The sequence below is a fragment of the Pavona decussata genome, unplaced genomic scaffold, assembly GCF_977016875.1.
Source record: "Pavona decussata unplaced genomic scaffold, jaPavDecu1.1 SCAFFOLD_26, whole genome shotgun sequence".
NCBI classification, from domain to species: domain Eukaryota; kingdom Metazoa; phylum Cnidaria; class Anthozoa; order Scleractinia; family Agariciidae; genus Pavona; species Pavona decussata.
In genome coordinates this window covers 53,237-65,778 of record NW_028145449.1, presented here as the reverse complement: position 1 = coordinate 65,778, position 12,542 = coordinate 53,237, and the positions used below count along the sequence as shown (strand labels likewise).

Sequence of the window (12,542 nt, the reverse complement as noted above, 5' to 3'; positions counted from 1 at the left end):
TTCCATTCGTGCCTTTTGCCTGGCCAGCTCAGCATCCTCTTCAGCTCTTCGTTTTGCCAGCTCCACTTTCTTCTTGGCCAGAAGCGCGGCTCTTAGTTTCTCTTTCTTACGAGATGATGCCTTAGAGGACACAGAGCTGCCTTGTGACTTCTCACTTTTGACAGAAATTTCATCGTCATGTTTGGGGGCTTCGTGATCCGTTCGCATTCGCTCTTCTTGCTCAAATAAGCTTATAACTGTCTCCTTTAGGGATCTGAACCTTTCCTCGACCTCTTGTAGACGTTTCCTCTGATTTATGCACGGAAGATACCTTGAATGAATTTCCTCAAAGGATTTCCAAGCACGAGTGACACTTTCTACCATTCGACCAGCAGATAGGACGTCCCAATTAGTGTAGAGACATGTACGTAATTGCTGAGTTTCAGTTGCAACATAGTCAGCGATTTTGTTCCAAGAAGATGCTAGTCTGTGCTGTTCACTTATTTCTCGCTGACGGATGACTTCACTAAAATCTATTTGAGTATTTGGAAGGGGATTTTGACGTAGTGAGTAACCAAAGGCTCCTCGAGCTAGCGGGGGCCTTAAGACCTCAGGAGGTAATGCAAAGGCAGCGGCCCCGATGTCAACAGGAAAATCTTCATTTGTGTTAGCCATTAGGTTTGTTCCAAGGCCCATTAAATTAATTTCCCCACCTGATTCAATCCGGCCAGTTCCTCGATCCTCAGTCCCGCGGTCCGGTCCACTAGTTTTCGACTCTCCAATGCCACCACTCGAGGGGTCCATTACTTCTCGCAAAAGCCGAGCAAAACGGCAATGTCCTTCAAATCGTCGCCTTGTTAACCAAAAATTTTTCACAATGTTGGGTTTGCACAAATAATTCGACGCGGTTGGGTTGTTAACACTCTATTCTCATGTATCTCTGCATTTACTTGTTTACAGCATCATGGCGAGCGATTTCACAACATTGTCACTACCGGTGAAAACTAGAGAAAATAAAGGACAATACAAAATAAACTTAAAGAAAAGGCGAAAGACAAACTAAAGGTGCAAAGAAACTTACATTTTGTGCGGATTTAAACGACGACCTGCTTATAAACTGCGAAGATTCTCAACACACATTCAAGCACGTACTCACTAAGATCACATGATCAAAATACTCGCTACTTTATGTTACGGTCACAAAATGTGCAATAAAAATAAAACGTAAACGAAGTCAAGTCCAAGTTTGTTCATTTTGAAACTAAACACCTCTGTTATAATTGAAAGGTATGAAACATTATTATCTGTCTTTGTTCAAGAAAAAGAAGACATTTCCACGTTAACTTTATGTAAATTTGTTAGAATAATATTAACGCTCGACAACAAATGCGGTGATCTGATTAGGTGACTAGGCTGCTCATTAGCTATTGCTGTCATTATTATTATTGTTATTATTATTACTATTATTGTTATTATTATTATTATTATTATTATTATTATTGTTATTATTGTCATTATTATTGCTATTATTATCATTTTCATTATCATTATCATTATCATTATCATTATCATTATCATTATTATTATTATTATTGTTATTATTATTACTATTATTATTATTAATTTAATTATTATTATTATTATTGTTGTTGTTGTTGTTATTATTGTCATCATTATCATTATCATTATCATTATCGTTATCATTATCATTATCATTAGTATTATTATTATTATTATTATTATTATTATTATTATTATTATTATCATTATTATTCTTCATTATATAAAAGTTCTCACTGATCAATGCTCAATAATTTCGTAGCACCTCATTGCATTAGCTTATGATTCCATGCCAGTCATCAAACAGGCTCTAAACAAAGAACCATGTTTATCGATTAATGGGTCTGCCATCACTGCCATCAGAGACGCAGTGTTGACCTGCATGAGAAAGGTAAGGTACTTACTAGATTTAAAAATTACTTAAATTACTTAAATCTGAAATCTATCTAAGAACCTGCTTCTTCAAGAAACATTTAAAAGTAGAAATATCCTTGGCATTCATAACATACGTAATTAACAAATTCCGAAGTTTTGCGGCTAGAAATGAGAATGACTTATGGCACTATTCTAGATTATAATTGGGTAGCGTTAAAGGTGTCCCCGACCCTCTTAAATTATAATTAAAGATTTTGATCTCAAAAAAATCTTCTATGTACCTTGGAGCTTCTTTATTAATATATTTATATATCAAAAATAGGGCCTGGAATTTTCTTCTTTCTTTTAGCGTTCTTATAACAGCCATATTCTAATAAATAGTTGTATGGTGCGTGCTTTCCGTACCCTAAAATAGATCTAAGAATATAATTGTTGGTATCTTCTAATTTTTATCTCGAGTTTACTTCCCCCTGTTCATTTTACTGTTTAAGGTGGTCTGATCACTCTCTACAGGTCAACATGGATGGTTCAACCGGACCTATCAAGTTTGACGAAAATGGAAAACGAAAGGGGATTGAGCTGGAAATTTTGAATCTTCGAAACAATTCCTTTAAGAAGGTAAGAAGCAAAATATCATACTGGCATCTTTTGTTCTTCAAAAGTCTTTTTGTTTATTTGGTTGTTTTTGTGGTCAATGAGTAACTTCACCAATAAATAGTAGATAGTATTATCCTTTGCTACTTGTGTTCAAATCGCAAGTTTCGAATACTTGTTAAAACTCCCCATCCGACGATCAGCTCAGCTAGTTGCGCGTAATCATTAATTTTTTACTACCATTTGTTTAAGCCGGCTTCTATCATCTTTAAATTTTTATCAGTTTTATCAGTTATCAAATTTTATCAGTTTCTATCATCATTAATTTTTTTTTAAATTACTTAGGCAGAAGATATTCCTTTTCAGATCTTTCTTTTTTCGTTTGTATGGGTTTTTTTTAAAAACAGCGCACTTTGCAAATCTAAATTACTCTAAGTTGTTGAGACAACGGGACAACATCTTCATATTAGTTACTATATGATGATCTTGCAAAAATGACTGAAAAGATAAACTTATTTTATTAATAGAATTTCCAAGCAAAACTTTCCGTCAAATCAATAGTCTGCTTAAGCTTGTCTTAAATCTGTTATGGACTTATTTTCCTCTGCAACATACGACGTATGCTGCGGAGGTTTCATTTCTTTTCAGAGACAGCGAAGCATTTCATATTTTATATCCATTACAAGTAGAAATGTCTTTTTCAAGTCATCAACGAACTCAGAACAAACCAATTGACTTCATATCCGGCCTAGATAGGAAGCGACGGAGATAGCGTGACCTCTATTCCCACCCACCCATCCCCAAAATCCCTTCTATGAGCCCATTGATGTCACGCTCCCTTTTCAGTTGTCCATAAACATAACTACCACTAAATAAGAGAATCTCAATTTTTGACACCTTCTGATTGTCTCCCTTCTATTTCTGTTGTGCTATATTAACAAAACACATTTCATTTTTTATCACTATTATTAGATAGGATCGTGGAACGCAACTAAACATGCCATGTTTCATGAAAACATCCAGCCCAACATGAATAACCAAACCACAGGAGGAAAAGTGGAAGGAAGGAACCTTAGAGTTGTTGTTGTTATGGTAACTAAAAAAAAAAAAAATAAATGAGTTGATAAGTCAGTTTCCGATAAAATGGAGAGCGACTGTTGACCCACTTTTTCAGAGGAATGTTCTTATGTTTGGAGATTTTCAGGTTTGCTTGTCTGTTTGTTTGTTTATTCTTTTGGAATTAGAGGGGGGAAAAGATTACGTTGTAAATTAATCTAACTCATACTGAAAAAGGATGCACGAAACTTCTGAGTAAATGAATCTATTCGCATGTCGTTATAAGCACTGCGCCATGATTACACTCGATTGAAAGCTTTTCTTTTCATTTTTTACCCAAAAAGGCTGTTCCGTTCCTGATGATGAATAATGAAAATGATGGGACAGTTACATATAAAGGATACTGCATCGATCTGTTGAACGAACTTGCTAAAAACCTTCATTTTACGTATGACATCTACCTCTCCCCTGACGGGCTGTACGGCGGGGAAACGGAAAATGGAACTTGGAACGGGATGGTTGCAGAGCTAATAAATAAGGTTTGTGAGTTGTCATATCAAACACGAGGAAGAGTATTTCATGCGATTTCCATTAACACTGAGAAGTGTGTATTTCTTAACCATCTTCGAGATGTTTGAAAATAGGATGAAACACACTTCTCGTTTTTTCCAAACTTCTTGAAAGTGATTTTCTTTGATTTCTCTCCATGACTTATTGATGATTTGACGACTGATCTTAAGATTAAAGAATTTCAACTGGAGCTAGATACAAAACGTGCTCATTTCAGCCTAGAATTAATACACAAAGGAATAGGCCAGGCTACCGTAACAACAGATCTTTTAATTATGAAGGAAAGCGCGCACTCCAAGAGTACCCACTGATCACATGCCCAGTTACTAAGCTTTTTTTAATGGTCGGTGACTCAAACAACATAACCAAAAAGAATTCACAGTTAATTTTTTTTATGTTTATAAGCACTTGCTGGTAATGCCAGTGCGCTGGGTTGGCTTTGTTGCCTTAATGCTACATTTTAATTATCTGGCTTCAAAGTTGTGCCAGTTATTTTTTAAGTGGATGAAATGCTGTTGTTATAAAGTCTTTTGTCTAAAGAAAGAGAAACTTTCTCGAAACGAAATTTAAGTCATTTGTTGTCGATTTCAACAGAATTTTCTGCTTGTGATGTGAAAAAAGTTTCATCAAAACATATAATAATTTCTAATTTTCATTTCAAGCTGTTAAAAGCCTGTTAACATTTTGTTGAAACTTTGCCGAAAAATTCAATGAAATTACTTTTGTACAGTACTATAGTGGAGTCACATATTCTTACTTGGATAATCAGCGATTCCTATTTTCTCTAGGACGAAGATATTGCTGTAGCCGCATTGACCATAACGGAAAGACGAGAGAAAGTAGTGGACTTCAGCTTACCGTTTATGTATTACACTAGCGAAATGCTACTCAAGAAAGCGCCGTCCGACAGCGGAAGAATTTATTATCTGCAGTTTTTGAATCCTTTTCAAAACAACGTCTGGTTTACTATACTTGTCAGTATGGTGGTCATCTCTGTTGCAGTGTTTGCCATAAACTACTTCAGTCCTTATGGGTACAAGGGCGAGAATGGACGTGGAACGTCTGAGGAGTTCAGCTTTTCTAACAGCGTGTGGTTTACACTGGCTTGTATGTTGCAACAAGGAGCTGAAAACCAGCCCAGGAGTCTATCAGGTATAGTAGCGGCATGTAAAGGTATTCAATGTTATGATCGGATGGTTCATCAATTTTGAGATTTTCCAAAAGTACCAAAGCCCCACCCTGGCCAGCGTTTTTGCTTTTTTTTTTTGTTGTTGTTGTTGTAGCCGTTGTTGGTGTTGTTATCATTATTGCGACTATTGCAGTTGTTGTTGCTTATGATAATTTTTTTATCAGAGAAGGGCGTGGGAGAGTCAAGGATCAGAACTATTTTAATTCAGATTGATACTGGAAGAATAGGCTGAAGGACATTTTGTTTTTTACGCGTACAAGTTGCCTTTCGCAAGAAAAATGATTGTGTGCTACTACCGGTCGTGTCAACTAAGGTGGCTAATCGTTGTTGGCACTTTTTTGGATGTAAATGTAAATCGAACCTCTTTACCAACAGAGTCAGTAAGCTTCTATGAGCTTGTCTCAAAGATGTCAGTGCGCTCCAGGTCGACTTGAAATTTTGCAGCGTTGGTCTTCCGTGGAGAGGGGAAAACCGGAGAACCTAGGACGAGAACCAACAACAGACTTAACCCAAATTTGGGGTAACTCCGGGAATCAAACCCGGGAGACATTAGGGAGAGGCTAGTACTCTCACCACGGTTGCACCTCTGCCCCCCAGGGGTAAAATAGGTTTCTGCCTCTCATGTGTCGATGGTAACTTGGATAAAATTGTAAATGGTTTGAACCCAGGAGTCATGTCATAAGTACGTAAATTATGATCATCCGAGTGAGTGTAGTCCTGAGAAGGACTGTTTGTGGTGACTTTGACTGATGTTTCGACAACCTGAGTGGAAGTCATCTTCAGAGTCAAGTGATTGTGGAACGACAGTAGGTGGTATATAAGTCTCTGGCTGTTAACCTGATTGGTCAACGAAGTCTAGATGTTATTGATCGTTTGTCAGTAAGCACTGATGTTATTGGCTGTGAAGACTGTAAAAAGTGATTGTTGCGTTCCGTTCCGTCTTTTGTTAATCAAAGGTCCGTGGCTCTATTGTTAGTAAAATGTCTATTGTTTGTCTGTTTCGTTGTTGTTGTCAATATGTCGTTTGTATGGTGCAGGTAGTTGTAGGCATCGGTTGCGTTGCGTTTGTTCTAAGTTAGTAAACCAGCTTTCCAGAGTGAGTTGTTAATAGTAATTTGCACTGTAGGTAATGCACTTGGCAGAATTCCAGTCGATTCTGTGGCTCGTTTGTAAATGGTGCTCAGCAATGTGACTGTTGATATCACCATTTCTAGTTGCTCTGGTAACTTGGATAGCATACAGAAATTAAAATATTGTTTTATTTACTTTAGCTCGTATTTTGACCGGATGTTATTGGTTCTGGATACTTATCTGGGTTTCAACATACACCGCAAGCCTTGCAGCTTTCTTCACGGTCAAAAACGCCGCCTCTCCAATCAATAACCTTGAAGACATCCTAAAATCATCCTACAAAATTGCAATATTAGAATCAGGGAGCACCTACGAGTTCTTCAAGATGAGCCAGTATGAAACACACCAGAGGATTTGGAACAGAATTAAAGCTGAACAAACGTGGGTCAAAACCACCACAGCAGCAGTTCAGTGGTTACGAGAAACAGAAGAGTCTGTGTTTATTAGTGATGGTCCGATTGTCAGATATGCTGCCAATCAACAGCCCTGCGACCTTATGACAGGTATACGTTTTTGGATTAGTAACTTTCAGCAAAATTTGGTGGTATTTTGCGAAAATCCAGAATCCAAATTGACATATCCAATATGGCCGTCATTTGGAAATCGTGACATCATTCCCACGTCCTATGACGTCATCACTTCCTCTCATTGATCTCAAATGTCATTGGTCGTACTTGAAAGTTCACACTTACAAAGCAAATTGGTTGGACCTCAGTCACTTGGCTTAGTGTGTAGATGATGATCCACATCGAACTTAGTAACATGAATAAACGTATGCAGACGCTATAAATTGGATTATGTCAAGGGTAATTAGCCTGAGAAGAGGCTCCCAAGTGGGGTATAGGGTGAAGACAAAAATCGAGCTCGGAGAGGAGCCCCCATACCGCGATCCGCTCGCCCGGGTCGCCGATATTTCTTTTCGCCCTATACCCCACTTAGGAGCCTGTTAACAGGCTAAGGATAATCTGCTGCATGGGTTTTTTTGACACAATTGGTGTAACACTAATGCGTTATTATTCTTGATGATAAACAAAATGCCTCAAGACGCTAGTTAGGAGGAACTCTTGAATAGAAAACAACAGATAATTAGCTTGATTTCAAAGCACAACTGCAGAAGGTAATGTACCAGACTTGCCTAACTTGTTTACGCTGCACGGCAATTGCAACCTTGGCATATATATATGCGTTATTGACCAAGCGTGAGGTCAAGATGGCTGGATATTGGCCAAGTTCTTTTTTTGCGTTTTTATGGACCGAGACGAAGTCGAGGTCCATAAAAACGCAAAAAAAGAACGAGGCCAATATCCAGCCATCTTGACCGAACAAGCTTGGTCAATAAAGGATTTATTATATGGCTTTACCATCAAGTTAAAACTACAACAACAAAACAAAACACGGCATGAAACTGCTCTACTCGGAAAGAAATTCTTCATAGCCGGCCGGTGGAAGATTTATTTTCAGTGCATTTTTGGATTAGCATGTAATCGTGGAAAACAACGAATCCTAAATTATCTTAGGGCTCTAACTTTATAATGGTTTAAAGGGAGTATACAATTATTGAGAACGAAAAATTTAGATTCTCGCAAGAACGGGAAGATTTGAATAGAATCCGGCAAACTCGCCATTTTTAGCCGATCGCGCGGTGGCGTAAATAATAAAAATGTTTACTCAGTTTTCGGCCTCCAATCATTAGTTCTTGAATGAAACAATAGATTTTGAGATTATATGCAAACATAAGCCGAAAAAAAGAGCAGGTAAATCAGAAAACTGGGCGAAACTTTGACAAGATTTTCTTGTTTACAACAAGCAAGACGCGGCTAAATCAAAAACGTGAGCTTCTTCGGCGAACTTAAAAAAAATACTTTTCTGAACTGCTTTAAACACTAACTGCAACTTCCACTACGCTATGATTTAAATACAGTCATTGCAAACCTAGAGAACTTATCAATTTGGCACTCGACTTGAGGCAATAAGTTTTTCAAAATCAATTCTATCTAAAATACTACACGCAGAGCAACTCACCGATTCAACTCACATTCATTGTAGCTGAAACAAAGTTTTCACTACACCAGGACGATTCCATTCTCTTTCCTTTTTTTTTAGATAAATGTTGAGAGTTTACCGAACTTTTTAGTGAGCGTTTTCCCCCAAAACAACGGGAAAATCGAAGAAAACCCGCATTGTTGTTGGGATTAAACTTTCGATGCCAAGCGGACGGGCAACGGGTAATCCCGAGCGGGCAAGATAGCTCCATCTTGCCCGCTCAGGTAGCCAATCACAGCGTAGGATTTGACTCATCTTGCCCGCTCGCGGAGCCAGCCATATAATAAATATAGTTCTATAACGAGACAGCAGAGAAGAATTTAGTGAGAGACACAATGCAACACGTTGCTCATATTATTGGGAAGTGTACTTCTTCCGGCCGATTGGCACAAATAAACGACAAGCAGTAGACAAATAAATTAAACGCTGACCATCAAAATGACGGAGTATTCCTCAGAAAATATTTGTAACTGTGTGAAGGTGGTTACATCCTGTAGTCAACATAGGGCCTCTTCATATGAGTTAAGTAACCAGACTGGCTCGATTTGTGGGATGAATTCTGTTTTCTGCCTGTCTTCACCGAGATGAAAACGGCGGAACCAATCAAACTCTTTCCAAAGGAAATAGTCGCAAGGCTAGATCTCAAAAACCGGGCCAGCTTGGTGAACCAGGCCGATATAAAGAGGCCTTTGACCTAGTTGATTAAAGAATCAAATTGTTTTTAGTTCCAGGATTGGGCGCGGCCAAAGGGATGGGATTCGCTTTCCAAGCAAACGATGCCATTGTGAAGGAGTTTTCATTGGCAATCTTGAACCTGCACGAGAACGGTTTTCTTGAGGGAAGGAAACGAGCTTGGTGGGAGGGCACCAATAAGTGTCCTAAAGAACAAGAATCAAGTGAGTCAATCCCTTTTTATGTAGAGACGTAAATTATTATGGAGGCTATATTTTGGTTTTGAGAACATTGGCAGACCAAAAAATTTGCTCACATCTTTGTGGAGATCTCTGGAAACAGATAAACATGGGTACATTATTTCAGATTAATGGCAGACTTTGTGTGAAAAGTTGTTATATTTCGCTTAATATTTACATGGTTTTGGGTCCTTTGAAAACGCTCGTGATTTTATCATTCACAAAGTAACACTCGCCCAGCTAGCTATATATTGGCATTAGATTCATGGCTGAAAATTTGCAATAACGAATGAAGGGTACGATCCCTCTTTCTTTACAAAACTTCTTTTCATTATTCGGCATGTTTTAGCTGTGGAGAATGGTTTTGCTGACCAGAGCATTTGTTTTCTCCTGTTAGCATTGTCACGAAACAGAATCGATCTAAAGAGCATGCTGGGTGTTTATGTGGTCATGGGAACTGGTTTGCTTGTAGCGTTCTTCACGCTGATTGGAGAACTCTTCTGGAATCGACGAGAGAAGTTAAAAACACTCAACAAAACTAAAAGGTTGGTTTTAAGGCCGGAATCTTCATCGCGTTATCTTTTGCTTGTTTTCTTATTTGTCTGCTTTTTTGTTGGACAAGTCAGTGTGGTATCTCTCCTACCCAGGTTGAGTAACCTGTTTCCATTTGTTTAAAGAGCTGATAACTTTAACGAGTGGAGCAGGGGCGCCGTGTAGTGCATAAAATGTACAGTAACTTTTGTACTGAGCTGCTGGGTGACTAATTTGTCACTGGACAAAAAAATCCCTCTGTGAACAACTTTGTCGCATTTTTTGTGAGAGAAATTTAAAAAAAAAAAAAGGATGATTGTTTTGTCAACTTACTGATTGTATAACCCATGTTTTTAGTCTACAGAGAATTGAAGCAATTTTGCTACTTTTTTTTTCATGTCTGTAGCCCAAGCATTCGTTCTGTGCAAGTCCACGCAGAAGCTGTGTAACGGATTGGTCACAAACACATTGCCTGGAAAAAGCCACAAGCATGGTTGATTATATTCTACAATAACAACGATGACTTCTCAATCAACAGTTCTCATATGCTAACCACAGATGATGCATATCGGTCAACTTTACAGTAGTTTAAGCTACTCAAATAACAAAACATCCGGTAGCAGTTCTGAATTATGGTCTTAGGCTTAATGATACAGTCTCCTGTAAATTCGTTTAGTGCTACCTTTTGACTTTGGCTTCTTCAAACTAAAGTTAAAATAAGCGATGGAACAGAGATTCTCTTTAACTTTTAATACAGCTTAAGTGTTAAATGGTGATTATGCAGTTCTTTGGCTAAATTTGATTAAATCAGGTTTATATGTAATGGTAATAGGACTGAATGGAGTACAATTCAGGGCGTAATCGGGCTAGTAATTTCAATTTTCGATTTGAAATTACGAGCCTGATTACCCCTGAATTGTACGATACGAAGTCCTATAACCAATTAATTGTGCCAATAACAAAATGCAAGAATCTCAGCTATCAAAGTCTAAAGAAAAAATGTCTGAATAAATTAGTCACTGGACCAGTTAGTTTCCTTCATTATTCTTTTCCAGTTGAAGCTGGACAGCTTACCTGGTCACAATTTTTTCATTGATTTTGATTGGTTATCATGTGCCATGTAGTGAAATTTCATTGGCTAGTGGCATTTGCTACTTGATTTTTCATTGGTTCTTTAACTGTCCGATTTGACCTGTCCGACTACAAGCTTCTAGTAATCGGACAGGTCAAATCGGACAGTTTTGGAGTTACATAGCAAAGTTAAGCTATAAATATGAGCGGTTAAGAGCCAATCATATTCAAGCATTTTGTTATTGACACAATTATATTTGAAACTGGTTCATTGGAAAGATCCAGAGTTTTGATTGGCTTACATGCCAAGAAGTAGCGGCCATTTAATTGTTTTCTGTGGCTTTTCTTCTTAAAATTAAATTAACAAGATCTAGCAAAATTTAAATTATTCCACTCGCGCCTGTTGGATATTAGATGATTATAGCCAACGAGGCAGTTTTTGACTAGTTAGCTGTCTATTAATTGACATTACGACCTTGTGGAATAATTTTTTAATATCCACCGCTTGACTTAGAGAAGTAAAATTTTTTTCCAAAACACATTGTGTGACACGATGAAATTTATACAAATATGATGGGCCTGACCAATTAAAAATTTTAACTTATTTCATGATTTTTCGTTCTGTTTTTCGCCGTGGTAGAAGCGACTTCAAGGTGACCGGATAGTTCAATCAAATGTAAAATATGTATGCGACTAGTGTAGTAGAAATAAACCTATGACATGTGCCATAAATGTTTTGTGTCTTTCAATTCGCAAAGAAAAATAGAATAATATCATACGTTCCCCTTTATGCATTTACTTTAACTGCAGTCAAAACACTGTTGCAGACTCTTCTCCATTCGACCTTGGCGCGCGCAATCGAATGTGACTTCACCCGTTGAGGTGATCATTCAGACATGCTCAGGAAACCTCATGGCGGACTCCGGGTCTTTACCTCAAAACTGTCTGACACCAGGTCGGCGTGAGCGATCCTGCAGCTCATGTCCTGGTACGTACATCGGATGAATTGAGATGATCTTCTCTGGAACTCTGTAGTGCCTTAGTAACTTCCACAGCGTCTCTTTGTCCACACTGTCGAAAGCCTTCTCAAAGTCTATGAAGTTGATGTAGAGAAGAGAATTCCGGAGTCCTCCAGGGGTGCCTGCAATCACCGTTCCTCTTCCTCCTAGTTATGGACTGGATCATGAAGACCACCACAACAGGCAGGAACAACGGGATACAGTGGATTCTCTGGACACAGTTGGATGACCTCGACTTTGCTGACGACCTGGCGCTCCTGTCACATAACCACAAGCAGATGTAGGAAAATAGAAAATAGAAAATAGACATTCTTCAACACCTGTCCGAGACGCATCTATAAGATCAGATAGCCAGAGAAAATCAAGAATGAAGATCTGTTGGAGCGAGCGGGACAGGAACCAGTGGCAAAGCAGATTTTGCGGAGGAAGTAGGGCTGGATCGGACACACCCTCAGGAAACCAGCATCCAGTACGACACACCAAGCCCTGACCTGGAACCCACAGGGAAAGAGG

The 12,542-nt window shown here is 38.4% G+C and overlaps 1 protein-coding gene across 1 annotated transcript in view; it reads left to right on the top strand.

Annotated features, from left to right (window-relative positions):
- LOC146485328 (glutamate receptor 4-like) overlaps nucleotides 1-11,731 on the top strand; it is a 51,277-nt gene extending 39,546 nt beyond the window's left edge. Inside the window, exons 8-16 of the mRNA XM_085103530.1 lie at nucleotides 1,802-1,930; nucleotides 2,428-2,532; nucleotides 3,481-3,600; nucleotides 3,909-4,103; nucleotides 4,923-5,286; nucleotides 6,595-6,957; nucleotides 9,223-9,393; nucleotides 9,806-9,953; nucleotides 10,346-11,731. Of these exons, the coding sequence (XP_084959656.1) occupies nucleotides 1,802-1,930; nucleotides 2,428-2,532; nucleotides 3,481-3,600; nucleotides 3,909-4,103; nucleotides 4,923-5,286; nucleotides 6,595-6,957; nucleotides 9,223-9,393; nucleotides 9,806-9,953; nucleotides 10,346-10,388 (1,638 nt within the window). The 3' untranslated portion in view covers nucleotides 10,389-11,731. The remainder of the gene's footprint in view (nucleotides 1-1,801; nucleotides 1,931-2,427; nucleotides 2,533-3,480; nucleotides 3,601-3,908; nucleotides 4,104-4,922; nucleotides 5,287-6,594; nucleotides 6,958-9,222; nucleotides 9,394-9,805; nucleotides 9,954-10,345) is intronic.
- The last annotated feature ends 811 nt before the right edge of the window (nucleotides 11,732-12,542 follow it).